Below are 17222 nucleotides of genomic sequence, written 5' to 3'. Positions count from 1 at the left end.
GTGGTGGTAGGTCTAACAAACCATCAGCTCCTTCTGTTAAGAGCTTCTTTGTCTTTCAGAGCTTGCTGGGATTTAATGCAAAGTTCTTGTTACTTTGCTTGGCTATTTTCACATTGCAACATGCGGAAACCTGAGAAGATGTAAATACATGCTCTTTTAATTTCATTGTCTAGCAAATAATATTTGTCAAATGCTATTTCTATTTTTGTTTTCTTTCCCTTTTAGGTTATTTTGGAACTTGATGGCTGCAGTTTTTGTCTTGGGACAAGCATGGCAAAATGTGAAACGGGATTCACTGAGTAAGAACCGCTCCAGTAAACTTGCTTTAAGTTCACATAATAGGCTGAAACCCTGCTTGACCAGCTTTCCCTCTCCAATAGGCAATGGCTTAAAGTCGGACTGTACAGGTAATCTGATGAGGCTGTCATTGGATGAGGCTCTCGCTGTGGGGAACCAACTTGAAGTGGAAGCAATCAGTGAGTACAAGCACTCAGTTTTGGGCACATCTGCTTGGGGAGAAGTGACCCACTCCACACTTGTTATTTCCAGATGGCACCAAACGTATCGTCTTGACACCTGGTCTGGCTGCTCAGTGTGGATACAGCATGGAGTCTGACCCATGGGGCAACACCCGAATCTACTCCTCTCTGCTTGGCTGCTATGTAGACAACAAAGTATGTTGACTTGATGTGGCACATTTGCCATAAATGAGTTTAAATGTTGTCTCTGGTGGCTTGTAAAACCACTCTGAACTGTCACTTTTCAGGATGATGCAACATTCACAATTGGCTTGAAACTTCAAATGTATAAGCATAGTCCATCTGATGTGGTTAGTCACGATGTTACCCAGACCTGTAGCTACACTCGCTGGGCTCCCAAAGAAATTCTCTGTGAAAGGAACTACATGGAAGTGAGTTACTCTACACTTGTATATCTTTGTCGTGGGGAGGGGTGCAAACTAATGCCTTTATATTTTATTTTAGGTGTCAACTTACATGGCTGAACATGATCCACAATCTGACTCTAAGGGCCAGGTTCACAATGATGAAATCAACACCATTCCTGGGGTATGTTAAAATGTTCATTGCTTTCCATGGGGGGGGGCAAAATGCATAAACTTGATATACTTTGCAGGCCTCAGGTGAAGCTAGTGGAATCTGGAAGATGACCTTTTTCACTCCTGAACAAGTGTCAATGGTGCTCAAGGAAGCTGAACAAGCTGGCCACAGTGCCATGATGACACCTACCCGTCTGGTTATGCGAAGCCCATACAATACAGCAGAGACTTTTTCGGAGAATGTAAGTTTCCTCCCACCTCAAATTTCTTGCCTTAATTGCAGTCAAGTGACTGTAAAATACAATCCTAGGTGGCTGGTGTCCCAATGGAAGTCCTGAAAGTGAGCATTTACCACAAGGAACAACATGGTCTGAATGTTGTCAACTTGGCAGCTGCTTGTCCCACAGGTGGGTGTCAAACTGGATTTCAAACAACGATAAACTGTTGCCAATAAAACAATCTTTCTTTATCAACAGGTGGTGTTCTCTTCACTGAGGATCTCATCTCTTGGCATGTACCTCGCCGTGTTACCCCTTTAACCGATAGCAGGGTTAAGATCATAGAAATGCACATGGGAATTGACGGTCAAAGACTGGATAAATCTCAGATGGCTGCTAGGGGTTACTCACTTTCTACCACAGACTTCCACATTGTTCAGGAGATCCCAGTGGGCTCACCAGATGGTTATTACAAGGTCTGGAAATGTCTAGTTCTTAGGGGGGGGGGGTAAAGCCATGATCTGCATGTAACTAATGCTGCCATGAATAATTGCAGAGTCATGCCCCAGATTACCAGTACCACATCACCTACACTATTGAGCCCATGCTGGAAGTGCTGTGGCGGGCAGATGACACCCAAGATGACACCAGATACAAGATTTTGTTCCCCATTACAACCCCACCAAAACCTTGCCCTCCACATGCTGAAGATCGTAAGTCTTTCAGATAATTACTTAGAACCACATTTCTGGGAGAAATGACACTGTCTCTCTCTCTCAGGTACCGTTCCAGAGGACCGAGTTTTCAGTGTTCATGTAGGGACCTTCCTTCACGACGTGGAGCTGCGTAACATCACCTATTCCACTGGAGTCCTCTCTGTTGAGGAGAGCAATGCCAGAGACCTCACTGTTGAGAAGTACATTCTTTCCAATGGAACATCCGTCTTCTCTCTACAAGTGCCCTTTGCTGCTGATGTTGTCCTGAAGCATGTATGTAATGATGCACTATTCAAATAGCACCTTGTATGCTTTCTACTCTTGACTTTTTTTTTTTTTTTTCTCCCTTAAATTTAGAATCCTGAACCCCTGGTTACATCATACATCCTCTCTATGGTTTTTGGATTTGTTGTCCATCCTGAGGAGAGTCAATTTTCCCACGCAGTGGAGGTCCAAACTTCTCTGCAGGATGTTGGTAAGACTCTTGCAGTTGATGCCAACAATAACTTTTTTTTTTCTTTTAAAACTCAAAGCTTCTAAATTTGTTTTTAGTTCTGCCTACACTAACTGGCACCTGTGACCTGGAGAAGTTTAACATCAATGTTAAATATGGCAATCAAGGCCACAATTTCAAAACCTCAGTTGGCTATCAAGACATGACACCTGAGTTGGCTGAATCATTTAACTTGAGTGATAATGGCACACACTTCAGCATTGATGTCCCATACACTCATGGGCTCACAGAATTTGAGGTAAGTACAACAATTTCTATCAAAATCATCAACTTAGAATATAACAAACATCTAATCTTTCTCTGGTAGATGATCACCACAACTTCAGTCAGAGCCAGACTTGACATGCTGCTGTGGGATCCAATCAACCAGTGGGTGGTTGGTGACCTCTACCTGGCCTGCAACTTCCCCTTGTTGACAACTAGTAAGATCTGTAAGCATAGTTTTCCTCAGTGAGGGACACACTCCTAAACCACATCTATTCTCTTTAGGGTGCTACCCAAATGGAACAATTACTGCCCTGGCTGTGAAGGTGGTCTCTGTGCCCAATCTTGATCCAAGTTGGCTTACTTTGAGGGACAAGTCCTGCACCCCAGTCTTCAGTGACAATCGCTTTGCTCATTTTACCTTCAAAGCTGACTCTTGTGGAACAACTAGACAAGTATGTTTACACCTGGCACATTTTTGTTTTCTTGTTTCAAATCTAATGCATTCTTTTTGTCTAGTTCTTCAACAACTACATGCTGTATGAAAATGAGATTGGCCTGTACTATAACAACGTAGCCTACACATCACCTATTGATCCTGATTACAAGTAAGGAAAACTTTTAAGGATTCTCTTTAAACACTTGGTCTAAAAGAGGATTAATAACAGCTGCTTTGTTCTAAAGGCAAACCATCTCCTGCTACTACGTGGTCAACGACACTCAAGCTATTGCCTTCAGCTCTAAACCAACATTCTATGAACCCAGAGCTGAGATCGGGTCAGGGCAATTGACCGTGCAAATGAAATTGGCCCAGGGTAAGGCTTATCTAAACATTAACACCAATTCAGCTAGTCTAGATCACAACTTAATTGGATTCTCTTAAAATGTATTTCTTCTCCAGACATCTCATATGAGCACTTCTACCAAGTTGAAGACTATCCAGTGGAGAAATATCTGAGGCAACCTTTGTACTTTGAGGTGGAACTGATGCAGTCAACTGACCCCAGTTTGGAGCTGGTCTTGGAGAACTGTTGGGCAACTAATCAAGAAGACCGACGCTCTCTTCCCAGTTGGGACATCATTGTGGACAGGTAATACAGAGACTCAGTATTTCAAACCAAGTTTACAATCAGCTTGATCTGAGTTGTGGATGTTTAACCCACCAGCTGTGAGAACCCCGGTGACAGCTATGCAACCATCTTCCATCCTGTTGTAATGGATCCCAGAGTGTCAGTCCCATCCCACATCAAGCGTTTCTCAATTATGATGTTTACTTTCATTCAGGATGAAAAGGTTCTGCAAGATGAGGTGAGTAAATTTAATGGCCAGTATGAAGTCTGCTTGGCCATAGAAAATGGCTGCTTCTAATCCTGTGCCAAATCCATCCACAGATCTATGTCCACTGTGATGTTGTGATTTGTGACCAAAACACACCTACAGAAGGCATCTGCCAAGGCCAGTGTGCTCAACCTGAAGTTGTGAGGACTTCATATCAAGGAGTGAAAAGAGGTAAGTGGAGTTCTTGACATTTATTCAACTTGAAACTAGAGTTTTCATTTAATTGTCTCTTCCTTTGCAGAACAAAGAAGCTCATTGCCCAAAAGCAAGATCTCCTCTGGACGCGTTCTATTGCACAATTGAACATCCTAATAAAATTTCTTAATATTATTCTGTCAACGTTTGTGTAGTTTTATTCTGATTTGGGGTGTTAAAAGCTGTGAGCGCAAGTTTAGTTCTGGCTCTGGGAAAGTTTGTTTTAATTGACCTGTAGTGCTGGTCAAACACGTGTCAATTCTCAAATGCTGTTTGCTATGGCTGGGAATACTCAAATCCTCTAACAGTCAAACCCAGACTTCACTACAGAGAAATTTAAAAAAAAAAGCTTTTTAGTAAAACGATTAGACGGATTCACACTACAGAAACACAAGTAAACTGTCTAAAACCTAGAAATTATTTTTTTTTTTTTTAAAACCTTAGGAAACATTTCAGCATCTGAAATCAACAACCTGCACTCTGGACAAGCCATCTGACTTAAAAACTTCAAAGTGTCTCCTACAAACAGCTCACTGGCATCAGTTTTTTTTTTTTTTTTTTTTTTTTTTCCTTCCCCCTCTCGTCGCTAAAGATGGCTGCCATTAAAGAACTCTACACCTTGATTTACAGACCGGTCTCTAACCTCATCTAAGAATTGAAAGTTGTATTTGTCCAACTTTCAATCAGGCTTCACACCACAGCTCTGGTAAGTGTTAAACGACAGGTTGAATACTGGTTCTGTTGGCTCTCAGCACTGCGTTTGCTACTGTAGATCTCTGGATCAGTCCTTAAAACTGGTTCAGGTCCTACTTAGAAGGTCAAAGTTATTTTATTACAATTGGCAGCAAGTGACTGGAGGCCCCGGGGTCAATTCTTGGACCTCTTCTGTTTAACTTGTATATGCTCCCGCTGGGTCATATTGCAGAACTTTAACATTTATGCAGACGATACACAACTTTGTCTGTCACCGGACAACTGCAGACGTACAGTGTCTGGAGGAAGTAAACACCTGGATGAGAGAATTTTCTACAGTTAAATGAAGAACAAAACTGAGATTCTGTTTGGGAGCAAAGAGAAGAGGGTCAGTGTTGGTAAATATCTTGAGACTCGGGACCTTACAATCACTGACCAAGTTGGTAACCTCGGAGTGTTGATGGACCACATCAAAGCTGTCACCAAGGCAGCTTTTTACCATCTCAGAAATGTCAACAGAATTAAGGTTCTCTCCCAAAAATACCAGGAGAAACTCATCCATGCATTCATCTCCAGTAGACTCCATTACTGTAATGCTCTTAACTGGACTTCCTAAAAAGAGCATTAAACATCTGCAGCTCATCCAGAACGCTGCTGCTAGAGTTTTAACCCGGACTAAGAGATCTGAACACATCACACCAGTTTTAAAATCTTTACACTGGCTTCCAGTCAGTCACAGAATAGATTTTAAAAGTCTGCTGATGGTTTACAAAATCCAGAATGTTTAGGCCCAAAATGCATCTGTGATATGTTCAGAGAATATAAACCAAGAGCAGAGCTGAGATCCAAGGACTCAGGTCAGCTGGTCCAGTCCAGAGTCCAGACTAAACATGGAGAAGCAGCATTTAGCTGTTATGCTGCAAACAAGTGGAACAAACTGCCAGTGGAGATTAAACTTTCACCAAATGTAGACATTTTTTAAATCCAGGTTAAAAACATTTCTTTTCTCATGTCTATGCATGAAATCTGCACGGTATCGGTTAATTTATCTGGACTGTTGCTTGTCTTTAAATTTCTTTTTTAGACGTTATTCCATGAGATGTTTTCTCGTACTATCCCCTAAATCACACTACAGCCTTCCACCATCAGTATGACCAAAATATTTAGTTGCCAGAGGGCTTTGGAGCTCATATTTGAAGATAGTCAGGCACATAGCGATGAGGAAGATGTTTCCGAATATGAGGATAATTTAGATGTCAATTCAGAGTGTTCTGATTCTGAAAGTGAATTTGAAGATGGCCTTCACTCGGAAGCACAGGTGGCCGCTGGAGCAGCCCAAGAGCCAGCCAAAGGAAGAGCCTCACAGATATGTCTAAAAATGGACAAATTGAATGGTCTTCGTCCCCAGCTTCCATATATTCCATGTATTCTACTAGATAAGCATGATTTGACACCCAAGTCTTGAGTATAGTGGATTAACATAAATTATAACCTTATGGCAAAAAGAGTAGTCACGCTTCCATTGTTAATTGTGTTCTAGTAGAGACTGAAGTGAAGACCGTACAAGGGTTAAGGTGTGTGGATGGGTGGCTTTTTTTAAATTTTTTTTATTATATATAAAAGTGAGATGGATGACTGAAGATCTTTATACAGAACTGAAGGCTAGTTGCACATGCCTTTGAGCTCAGGCACCTTATCTTGACCAGACACTTTCCTGAGGGTCACTGACCTGAATACCTTCTGTTGGAGCTATTTATTCCTATCTTTCTTTACTTTAAATTTTGTTTAAATTTATTCTTGGGTTACTTTATATTTTGGGGGGTTATTTACAGAATTTATTTGAAGATTAATAGTTGTTTGTTTTTTGTTCCTTTGTTTTAAGTTGGGCAGAATAACTGTGGGTCCATTCCCTATAAAAATAGGCACTGGTATTGGACCAGGATGGATTGGGGTGGAGCTATGGTTTTTTACCAGAGTAGGAGAAGCAGCAGAGAACAAAGGAATGTTGTACCTGTATCATTTGCTTGCCAACTGGAAAATAAACCTTCAAAACGCAGTTTTCAGGTATTGGGCATTGGACTTCTTTTCTTTGCCTGTGTACGAAACCCAACCCCAGCCCAGTAGTGGCATGTTTCAAAGGATGTTTGATTTGACAAACAATTGCCACTACATAAAGTAAAAAACCTGCCCCTGGACCACAAAGGAATAATCCCTCATCAATGGACCTGTTGGATATATGGATCTTAAGGATTACCTTCCGACAAAGCTATTGGAGCTTCTTATGAAGAAATCAAACGACTTGGTGCGTTAGGCCTAGATCAACACGTCACTCATTCATCAAAACTGGTATGTGGCAATATTGTGCAAGCTGTAAAGGAAAACGGTGAAACTATTGGAGTTTAAAGACATTATTTCACTGTGTGGTGAACCGAGCTCAATGGGAATATAAGCTGACAGTTAAAACCCGACAACGCCACCCTGGGAATTTCACCCAGGGAACTAACTTAAAAATAAATTAAACAAAAATGTGATATGATGCTGCAGTTGCAACCCCAAAATCAAAGACACTCAGGTCCGTTTTACCCAAAGCAGTAGACGTGTTCCAATGTGAAAAATATTTTATTAAAACAGATATGGTTTAAAAACAAGTTAAAAACAATGAGGAAATGGCTGTAATGATAATGCTAAGGGTTACCTGTGGGGGAGGCAGGTTAGGAGGAAGACATCTCAAAATCACCCCACAGCACACATGTCACACTCTCACAATCACGCGGTGGTGCAGCCCAAACCCAAATGTGCGACACATGCAACCACAGGGAGACGATCTATCCGAGTGACAACAGTACATGGGCGGATGGCACTCAACACCCGAGTTCAATCGTAAAACATGAATCACCATCTAGGGTTTATAACTAGGATGGTGAGACCTGATTGGCCAATAATCTCAACAAGCCGGAAACTCATGGGCATTTCCTGCCACAACTGCAAAGACTATAGTATTATAGAATCAAAAAAGCAATGATTTGTAGGAAAACATAAACTTCCTCAGATGAATATGTTTTAAAACTATTCTAACTATAAAGAATCTAATCACAAGCCACTGGCTCATGTATTCTCACTTAAGCATAGAGAGATTTTCCAATTTTCTCACAAGAAACAATTAAGTGAGAAAGTGAGTTTGTCATTATTCCTGATTGGCTTCACCTGTGCAGCAGTGCTTTGTAGCCATATAAAACAGGTGGTGGTAGGTCTAACAAACCATCAGCTCCTTCTGTTAAGAGCTTCTTTGTCTTTCAGAGCTTGCTGGGATTTAATGCAAAGTTCTTGTTACTTTGCTTGGCTATTTTCACATTGCAACATGCGGAAACCTGAGAAGATGTAAGTACATGTTCTTTTAATTTCATTGTCTAGCAAATAATATTTGTCAAATGCTATTTCTATTTTTGTTTTCTTTCCCTTTTAGGTTATTTTGGAACTTGATGGCTGCAGTTTTTGTCTTGGGACAAGCATGGCAAAATGTGAAACGGGATTCACTGTTGAGTAAGAACCGCTCCTGTAAACTGGCTTTAAGTTCACATAACAGGCTGAAACCCTGCTTGACCAGCTTTCCCTCTCCAATAGGCAATGGCTTAAAGTCGGACTGTACAGGTAATCTGATGAGGCTGTCATTGGATGAGGCTCTCGCTGTGGGGAACCAACTTGAAGTGGAAGCAATCAGTGAGTACAAGCACTCAGTTTTGGGCACATCTGCTTGTTAATGGGGAGAAGTGACCCACTCCACATTTGTTATTTCCAGATGGCACCAAACGTATCGTCTTGACACCTGGTCTGGCTGCTCAGTGTGGATACAGCATGGAGTCTGACCCATGGGGCAACACCCGAATCTACTCCTCTCTGCTTGGCTGCTATGTAGACAACAAAGTATGTTGACTTGATGTGGCACATTTCCCATAAATCAGTTTAAATGTTGTCTCTGGTGGCTTGTAAAACCACTCTGAACTGTCATTTTTCAGGATGACGCAACATTCACAATTGGCTTGAAACTTCAAATGTATAAGCATAGTCCATCTGATGTGGTTAGTCACGATGTTACCCAGACCTGTAGCTACACTCGCTGGGCTCCCAAAGAAATTCTCTGTGAAAGGAACTACATGGAAGTGAGTTACTCTACCTTTGTTTATCTTTGTGGGGAGGGGTGCAAACTAATGCCTTTATATTTTATTTTAGGTGTCAACTTACATGGCCGAACATGATCCACAATCTGACTCTAAGGGCCAGGTTCACAATGATGAAATCAACACCATTCCTGGGGTATGTTAAAATGTTCATTGCTTTCCATGGGGGGGGGCAAAATGCATAAACTTGATATACTTTGCAGGCCTCAGGTGAAGCTAGTGGAATCTGGAAGATGACCTTTTTCACGCCTGAACAAGTGTCAATGGTGCTCAAGGAAGCTGAACAAGCTGGCCACAGTGCCATGATGACACCTACCCGTCTGGTTATGCGAAGCCCATACAATACGGCAGAGACTTTTTCAGAGAATGTAAGTTTCCTCCCACCTCAAATTTCTTGCCTTAATTGCAGTCAAGTGACTGTAAAATACAATCCTAGGTGGCTGGCGTCCCAATGGAAGTCCTAAAAGTGAGCATTTACCACAAGGAACAACATGGTCTGAATGTTGTCAACTTGGCAGCTGCTTGTCCCACAGGTGGGTGTCAAACTGGATTTCAAACAACGGTAAACTGTTGCCAATAAAACAATCTTTCTTTATCAACAGGTGGTGTTCTCTTCACTGAGGATCTCATCTCTTGGCATGTACCTCGCCGTGTTACCCCTTTAACCGATAGCAGGGTTAAGATCATAGAAATGCACATGGGAATTGACGGTCAAAGACTGGATAAATCTCAGATGGCTGCTAGGGGTTACTCACTTTCTACCACAGACTTCCACATTGTTCAGGAGATCCCAGTGGGCTCACCAGATGGTTATTACAAGGTCTGGAAATGTCTAGTTCTTAGGGGGGGGGGGTAAAGCCATGATCTGCATGTAACTAATGCTGCCATGAATAATTGCAGAGTCATGCCCCAGATTACCAGTACCACATCACCTACACTATTGAGCCCATGCTGGAAGTGCTGTGGCGGGCAGATGACACCCAAGATGACACCAGATACAAGATTTTGTTCCCCATTACAACCCCACCAAAACCTTGCCCTCCACATGCTGAAGATCGTAAGTCTTTCAGATAATTACTTAGAACCACATTTCTGGGAGAAATGACACTGTCTCTCTCTCTCAGGTACCGTTCCAGAGGACCGAGTTTTCAGTGTTCATGTAGGGACCTTCCTTCACGACGTGGAGCTGCGTAACATCACCTATTCCACTGGAGTCCTCTCTGTTGAGGAGAGCAATGCCAGAGACCTCACTGTTGAGAAGTACATTCTTTCCAATGGAACATCCGTCTTCTCTCTACAAGTGCCCTTTGCTGCTGATGTTGTCCTGAAGCATGTATGTAATGATGCACTATTCAAATAGCACCTTGTATGCTTTCTACTCTTGACTTTTTTTTTTTTTTTTCTCCCTTAAATTTAGAATCCTGAACCCCTGGTTACATCATACATCCTCTCTATGGTTTTTGGATTTGTTGTCCATCCTGAGGAGAGTCAATTTTCCCACGCAGTGGAGGTCCAAACTTCTCTGCAGGATGTTGGTAAGACTCTTGCAGTTGATGCCAACAATAACTTTTTTTTTTCTTTTAAAACTCAAAGCTTCTAAATTTGTTTTTAGTTCTGCCTACACTAACTGGCACCTGTGACCTGGAGAAGTTTAACATCAATGTTAAATATGGCAATCAAGGCCACAATTTCAAAACCTCAGTTGGCTATCAAGACATGACACCTGAGTTGGCTGAATCATTTAACTTGAGTGATAATGGCACACACTTCAGCATTGATGTCCCATACACTCATGGGCTCACAGAATTTGAGGTAAGTACAACAATTTCTATCAAAATCATCAACTTAGAATATAACAAACATCTAATCTTTCTCTGGTAGATGATCACCACAACTTCAGTCAGAGCCAGACTTGACATGCTGCTGTGGGATCCAATCAACCAGTGGGTGGTTGGTGACCTCTACCTGGCCTGCAACTTCCCCTTGTTGACAACTAGTAAGATCTGTAAGCATAGTTTTCCTCAGTGAGGGACACACTCCTAAACCACATCTATTCTCTTTAGGGTGCTACCCAAATGGAACAATTACTGCCCTGGCTGTGAAGGTGGTCTCTGTGCCCAATCTTGATCCAAGTTGGCTTACTTTGAGGGACAAGTCCTGCACCCCAGTCTTCAGTGACAATCGCTTTGCTCATTTTACCTTCAAAGCTGACTCTTGTGGAACAACTAGACAAGTATGTTTACACCTGGCACATTTTTGTTTTCTTGTTTCAAATCTAATGCATTCTTTTTGTCTAGTTCTTCAACAACTACATGCTGTATGAAAATGAGATTGGCCTGTACTATAACAACGTAGCCTACACATCACCTATTGATCCTGATTACAAGTAAGGAAAACTTTTAAGGATTCTCTTTAAACACTTGGTCTAAAAGAGGATTAATAACAGCTGCTTTGTTCTAAAGGCAAACCATCTCCTGCTACTACGTGGTCAACGACACTCAAGCTATTGCCTTCAGCTCTAAACCAACATTCTATGAACCCAGAGCTGAGATCGGGTCAGGGCAATTGACCGTGCAAATGAAATTGGCCCAGGGTAAGGCTTATCTAAACATTAACACCAATTCAGCTAGTCTAGATCACAACTTAATTGGATTCTCTTAAAATGTATTTCTTCTCCAGACATCTCATATGAGCACTTCTACCAAGTTGAAGACTATCCAGTGGAGAAATATCTGAGGCAACCTTTGTACTTTGAGGTGGAACTGATGCAGTCAACTGACCCCAGTTTGGAGCTGGTCTTGGAGAACTGTTGGGCAACTAATCAAGAAGACCGACGCTCTCTTCCCAGTTGGGACATCATTGTGGACAGGTAATACAGAGACTCAGTATTTCAAACCAAGTTTACAATCAGCTTGATCTGAGTTGTGGATGTTTAACCCACCAGCTGTGAGAACCCCGGTGACAGCTATGCAACCATCTTCCATCCTGTTGTAATGGATCCCAGAGTGTCAGTCCCATCCCACATCAAGCGTTTCTCAATTATGATGTTTACTTTCATTCAGGATGAAAAGGTTCTGCAAGATGAGGTGAGTAAATTTAATGGCCAGTATGAAGTCTGCTTGGCCATAGAAAATGGCTGCTTCTAATCCTGTGCCAAATCCATCCACAGATCTATGTCCACTGTGATGTTGTGATTTGTGACCAAAACACACCTACAGAAGGCATCTGCCAAGGCCAGTGTGCTCAACCTGAAGTTGTGAGGACTTCATATCAAGGAGTGAAAAGAGGTAAGTGGAGTTCTTGACATTTATTCAACTTGAAACTAGAGTTTTCATTTAATTGTCTCTTCCTTTGCAGAACAAAGAAGCTCATTGCCCAAAAGCAAGATCTCCTCTGGACGCGTTCTATTGCACAATTGAACATCCTAATAAAATTTCTTAATATTATTCTGTCAACATTTGTGTAGTTTTATTCTGATTTGGGGTGTTAAAAGCTGTGAGCGCAAGTTTAGTTCTGGCTCTGGGAAAGTTTGTTTTAATTGACCTGTAGTGCTGGTCAAACACGTGTCAATTCTCAAATGCTGTTTGCTATGGCTGGGAATACTCAAATCCTCCAACAGTCAAACCCAGATCTCACTACAGAGAAATTAAAAAAAAAATTAGCTTTTTAGTAAAAATCAAAACAATTAGACAAATTCACACCACAGAAACACAACTGTCTAAATTATTATATTTGTTTCTCTTTATATTCTGTATTTTTAATGCTTCTTACACTCCCTGCTGCAAAGCTTTTATTTTATGTAAAGCACTTTGAATTGTTTTGTACATGAAATGTGCTGTACAAATACATTTGACTTTAATGGCTAATGTTTGTGCTCTACTGGATAAGCTAAAGTGGTGAAAGTTCTTGGCAGCAGTTGAGACAGGCCTTTAACCTGTTGCAGGTGAATGCCAGTTTACAAAGTGTCTTATGGTGTTCAAATATGAATGCTATAATCACTAAATGCTAGTATTTTAACTTCGCTACCTGTTCAAAATGGCTCAGACAGTATGTTTATGGCATCTCTGAATGTGTTTGCAGAGCAATCAATTCCATCCCTTCAAATTTATGACAGTGACTGACTATGATATAAAACCCTTATCTCAAAGCACTGTAACCCTTGTATGGTATTTGGGTCAAATTGACCCATTTTAAAAGAATGCTACTATACCCCACACATTTACATCCTATATGGTCTTCGGGTCAGTTTGACCCACAGACAGTGTTACATTAATATCATCAAAGCACAGAGAAGCTGTTCTCACTTTCTTTTTTAGATGTTATTCTATGAGATGTTTTCTCGCACTACAGCCTTCCACCATCAGTATGACCAAAATATTTAGTTGCCAGAGGGCTTTGGAGCTCATATTTGAAGATAGTCAGGCACATAGCGATGAGGAAGATGTTTCCGAATATGAGGATAATTTAGATGTCAATTCAGAGTGTTCTGATTCTGAAAGTGAATTTGAAGATGGCCTTCACTCGGAAGCACAGGTGGCCGCTGGAGCAGCCCAAGAGCCAGCCAAAGGAAGAGCCTCAGATATATTTGTCTAAGAATGGACAAATTGAATGGTTTTCATCCCCAGCTTCCATATATTCCTTGTATTCTCCATGATTTATGACACCCAAGTCTTGAGTATAGTGGATTATTAACATCAACTAGAAATTTGCTGTTCCTGTGAGAATGCATATGAGCTGTGATATTCAGTCCTGTGAAAGCACAAGTGAATACTACGTATATCAAAATATGTCCTGAGTGAGAGAAGTTAATACACAGCTGCGCTTAACGAGCTGACACACAGCGAACTGCAGCTCCTCCTGCTCCATCTACTGCAGTTCTGGAAAAAACTGCAGAAGTCTCAGTTGAAGAAGCTGAAGAGTTAAAAATAAGATGTATACTTGTAGATGTTACATATGTATGAAGGGTTGAAGGAATTTGAATGTTAAAAGACAAGAGTGGAATGATTTCAAGCTATTTGAAGATCCATGCTAAAAGCTCAAATATACCAAATTTGTTGAAATGACTGAAAGTCTGCTGACACACACAAACAGCGAACTGCAGCTGCGCACTGCAGCAAAAGGCTGAAGCGCAATACTCTATGCTATGACTTCGTTTGAGAAAAGTATAAGAGCGAGGAAAATAATTTGAACACCGTCAGAAGCAGAAGGCTTAGAGGAACGCGGCAATGTAGTTTTTATATAAGTGGAGTGAAATATATTTAAATGGCAGCAGGTTGAACACACTTGAAGCTGATTTTTGAGTGCTCCGAAATGTAACATTGGAATGAATGGGGGAATTCGTCAGAATTTGAGAGATTGTTCTCACTTAAAGGCGAATAGCTGAAATTCTGTCAATGTGAGCTCCTTAGTAGTTACATTGGCTGAAAGAGGACATTGTTTCCTACATTTTAAGGTATAATTGTTTCTGTCAGTTAAACTGTTTGAAAGTTATAGTAAGTTGTTTGAAAAGCTGAAAAAGTTGAAACTTATCAGCACGCACTGCTGAATGTCTCATTCATAAAAATCCCAGAAGGGGCAAAATGTTCATATTTTTTAAACTGGCATATTTCTAAATTGGCTGTTGAAACATTTGGTAATAGCTTAATGTCTTGTGAACATTTTAAAATTTGAATGGCTGAAAGTATTCTGAAGTAGTTAAGTTTTTAAAGGGGAGGAAGCTTTTTGAAAGGATTTGAAAGGATTTACCATTACTTTTAAAGGGAGAAAAACTTGCACAAAAAGCTTAATAGCTTAAAAAGTTTAAAAGTTAGAAACACCAGAAATAATTGCAGTAATGTGCTGAAAGAGCTGAACATTTTGATACCAAAATTGTTGAAATGGCTGAAAGTATGCTGAAGTACTTAAGCGCCGAAAACTGGCGGAATAATAATAATAATACAGAGAAACAGGAACTTAAAGTGATACTCCGGAGTAAATTCAACCTGGGGTCATTTGAACGGTGATATCCAGCCAAGTAGCCCACCCGCAGTTTTTTCGATATTGGCTGAACATCAGCTGAGTTACTGAGTTATCCCGAATAGCTTCGTACAAGGGTTAATGGATCCAGGTCCGTATCTCCAAAATTACCACACTAAAATCACATGCCATGACACCAAACTTCTACAGTAGTACAAATATGGTCTGTACTCACAAAGCGATGCATTTGGAAGTTTGAAAATAGTCCAGGAGTTTATTATTATCAACACAAGCCTGATAGCTTCTCTGCAGCTAAAGCTACGTCGACGTCACTCCAAGGCGCCGGGAGCTTCAAAGTAAGATGAGGGTTGATCTACTACTGTAGACAACAAAGCAAGGCTGCTCAATTTCTCCATTGATAAAATAATTTCACAACTCTACAACACAAAAATTCATAAAAAAAACATGTAGAATATAGCATATACTTTGTTGTCTACAGTAGTAGATCAACCCTCATCTTACTTTGAAGCTCCCGGCGCCTTGGAGTGACGTCGACGTAGCTTTAGCTGCAGAGAAGCTATCAGGCTTGTGTTGATAATAATAAACTCCTGGACTATTTTCAAACTTCCAAATGCATCGCTTTGTGAGTACAGACCGTATTTGTACTACTGTAGAAGTTTGGTGTCATGGCATGTGATTTTAGTGTGGTAATTTTGGAGATACGGACCTGGATCCATTAACCCTTGTACGAAGCTATTCGGGATAACTCAGTAACTCAGCTGATGTTCAGCCAATATCGAAAAAACTGCGGGTGGGCTACTTGGCTGGATATCACCGTTCATATGACCCCAGGTTGAATTTACTCCGGAGTATCACTTTAATAGTGAGAATGCCTTAATGCATTCTCACTATTATAACCGTATGGCAAAAAGAGTAGTCACGCATCCATTGTTAATTATGTTCTAGTAGAGACTGAAGTGAAGACCGTACAAGGGTTAAGTTGTATGGATGGGTGGCTTTTTTTATTTTTTATTTTTATATTGTATAAAAAAGTGAGATGGATGACTGAAGATCTTTATACAGAACTGACGGCTAGTTGCACATGCCTTTGAGCTCAGGCACCGTATCTTGACCAGCCACTTTCCTGAGGGTCACTGACCTGAATACCTTCATTTCATACTCCATTTAGTGAGTGGGTGGAACTGGTGTACTTGCCTGGGAAACTTAATTTTCTCTGAATAGCCTTTTCTCATAAGCAGAATGTATGCTTGGGTCAGGAGCAGAAAGATGTGGTCTGGCTGGCCTAGGTGAAGTAGAAGTATGGCTCTGTATGTTGGTAAATACATAATCCTGTGAGTCCTTGTTGAGCACTTTCCCTTTTGAAGAATGTAGACGGTACATATTTGAGGTTTGCTTGGAAAAAGTCCCCAGCTAAAGATTTATAAACTCCAAGTTTGACACATGGAAAACACTTCATGGGCTCAAGAACACTTCCAGAAATTTAAAAAACACAGCTCATCCTCAAATGCAGGTTAAAGCTCAAGCATGCAAAGAAACTGCTCTATTTGAACATACCAAAACACTGCCACAGTCTTCTCTCGACCAAAGCTCATTTAAAATGGAAAAATGTTCTGTGGTCAGATCAATTGAAATTTGAATTTTTTTTTTTCTAAAATATTGGACACTATCCTCCAGACTAGAGGTGAAGCACCATTGAGCTTGTTATAGTTAGCTCTTCAAAAGCCTGCATCTCATATGGTATGGAGGTGCATTAGTGCCGATGGAACTGTCAACTTACACAGGTTTTGTAGCAACATACTACCAGTCAAAAGTTTAGACACCTTTTCATGACCATTTACATTATTGTACTGCTGGAATGCAGTATTGAGGCTCCACAGGGTACTGTTTTAGCTCCTTTTCTTTTCACCCTCTACACATCGGACTTTAGATGCAACTCAGAGTCCTGCCACATACAGAAGTATTCTGATGATACAGCTGTTGTGGCATGTGTGCGTGGTAGACAGGAGGGGGAGTACAGGAACCTAGTGGAGAACAAGCCTAAGGCTTTTTCCTTGCCTTAGGTCTCAGTGCCCGGCTATATCTGTCTAATAGGTGCAGTGGGTCTGAGATTGTGTGTGTCTGTATGTCTCGGTGTGT

At 41.0% G+C, this 17222-nt stretch overlaps 2 protein-coding genes across 2 annotated transcripts; both read left to right on the top strand.

The window, feature by feature from the left end:
- The first annotated feature begins 120 nt into the window (after nucleotides 1-120).
- On the top strand, nucleotides 121-4377 carry LOC142375076 (uncharacterized). The gene is made up of 21 exons (XM_075458997.1): nucleotides 121-140; nucleotides 226-314; nucleotides 381-476; nucleotides 550-674; nucleotides 767-910; nucleotides 984-1067; nucleotides 1135-1299; nucleotides 1368-1464; nucleotides 1534-1751; nucleotides 1832-1988; nucleotides 2056-2264; nucleotides 2349-2466; nucleotides 2544-2743; nucleotides 2813-2927; nucleotides 2995-3164; nucleotides 3229-3317; nucleotides 3394-3524; nucleotides 3611-3800; nucleotides 3876-4017; nucleotides 4101-4218; nucleotides 4289-4377. Exons 1-21 carry the CDS (start codon nucleotides 121-123, stop codon nucleotides 4348-4350), a joined length of 2739 nt encoding a protein of 912 aa, XP_075315112.1. The 3' UTR covers nucleotides 4351-4377.
- Nucleotides 4378-8293: 3916 nt separating this feature from the next.
- On the top strand, nucleotides 8294-12556 carry LOC142375084 (uncharacterized). The gene is made up of 21 exons (XM_075459005.1): nucleotides 8294-8313; nucleotides 8399-8475; nucleotides 8557-8652; nucleotides 8732-8856; nucleotides 8949-9092; nucleotides 9163-9246; nucleotides 9314-9478; nucleotides 9547-9643; nucleotides 9713-9930; nucleotides 10011-10167; nucleotides 10235-10443; nucleotides 10528-10645; nucleotides 10723-10922; nucleotides 10992-11106; nucleotides 11174-11343; nucleotides 11408-11496; nucleotides 11573-11703; nucleotides 11790-11979; nucleotides 12055-12196; nucleotides 12280-12397; nucleotides 12468-12556. Exons 1-21 carry the CDS (start codon nucleotides 8294-8296, stop codon nucleotides 12527-12529), a joined length of 2727 nt encoding a protein of 908 aa, XP_075315120.1. The 3' UTR covers nucleotides 12530-12556.
- The last annotated feature ends 4666 nt before the right edge of the window (nucleotides 12557-17222 follow it).

The sequence above is a fragment of the Odontesthes bonariensis genome, chromosome 24 (assembly GCF_027942865.1).
Source record: "Odontesthes bonariensis isolate fOdoBon6 chromosome 24, fOdoBon6.hap1, whole genome shotgun sequence".
NCBI classification, from domain to species: domain Eukaryota; kingdom Metazoa; phylum Chordata; class Actinopteri; order Atheriniformes; family Atherinopsidae; genus Odontesthes; species Odontesthes bonariensis.
This window is presented reverse-complemented; position numbering and strand designations above follow the sequence as displayed.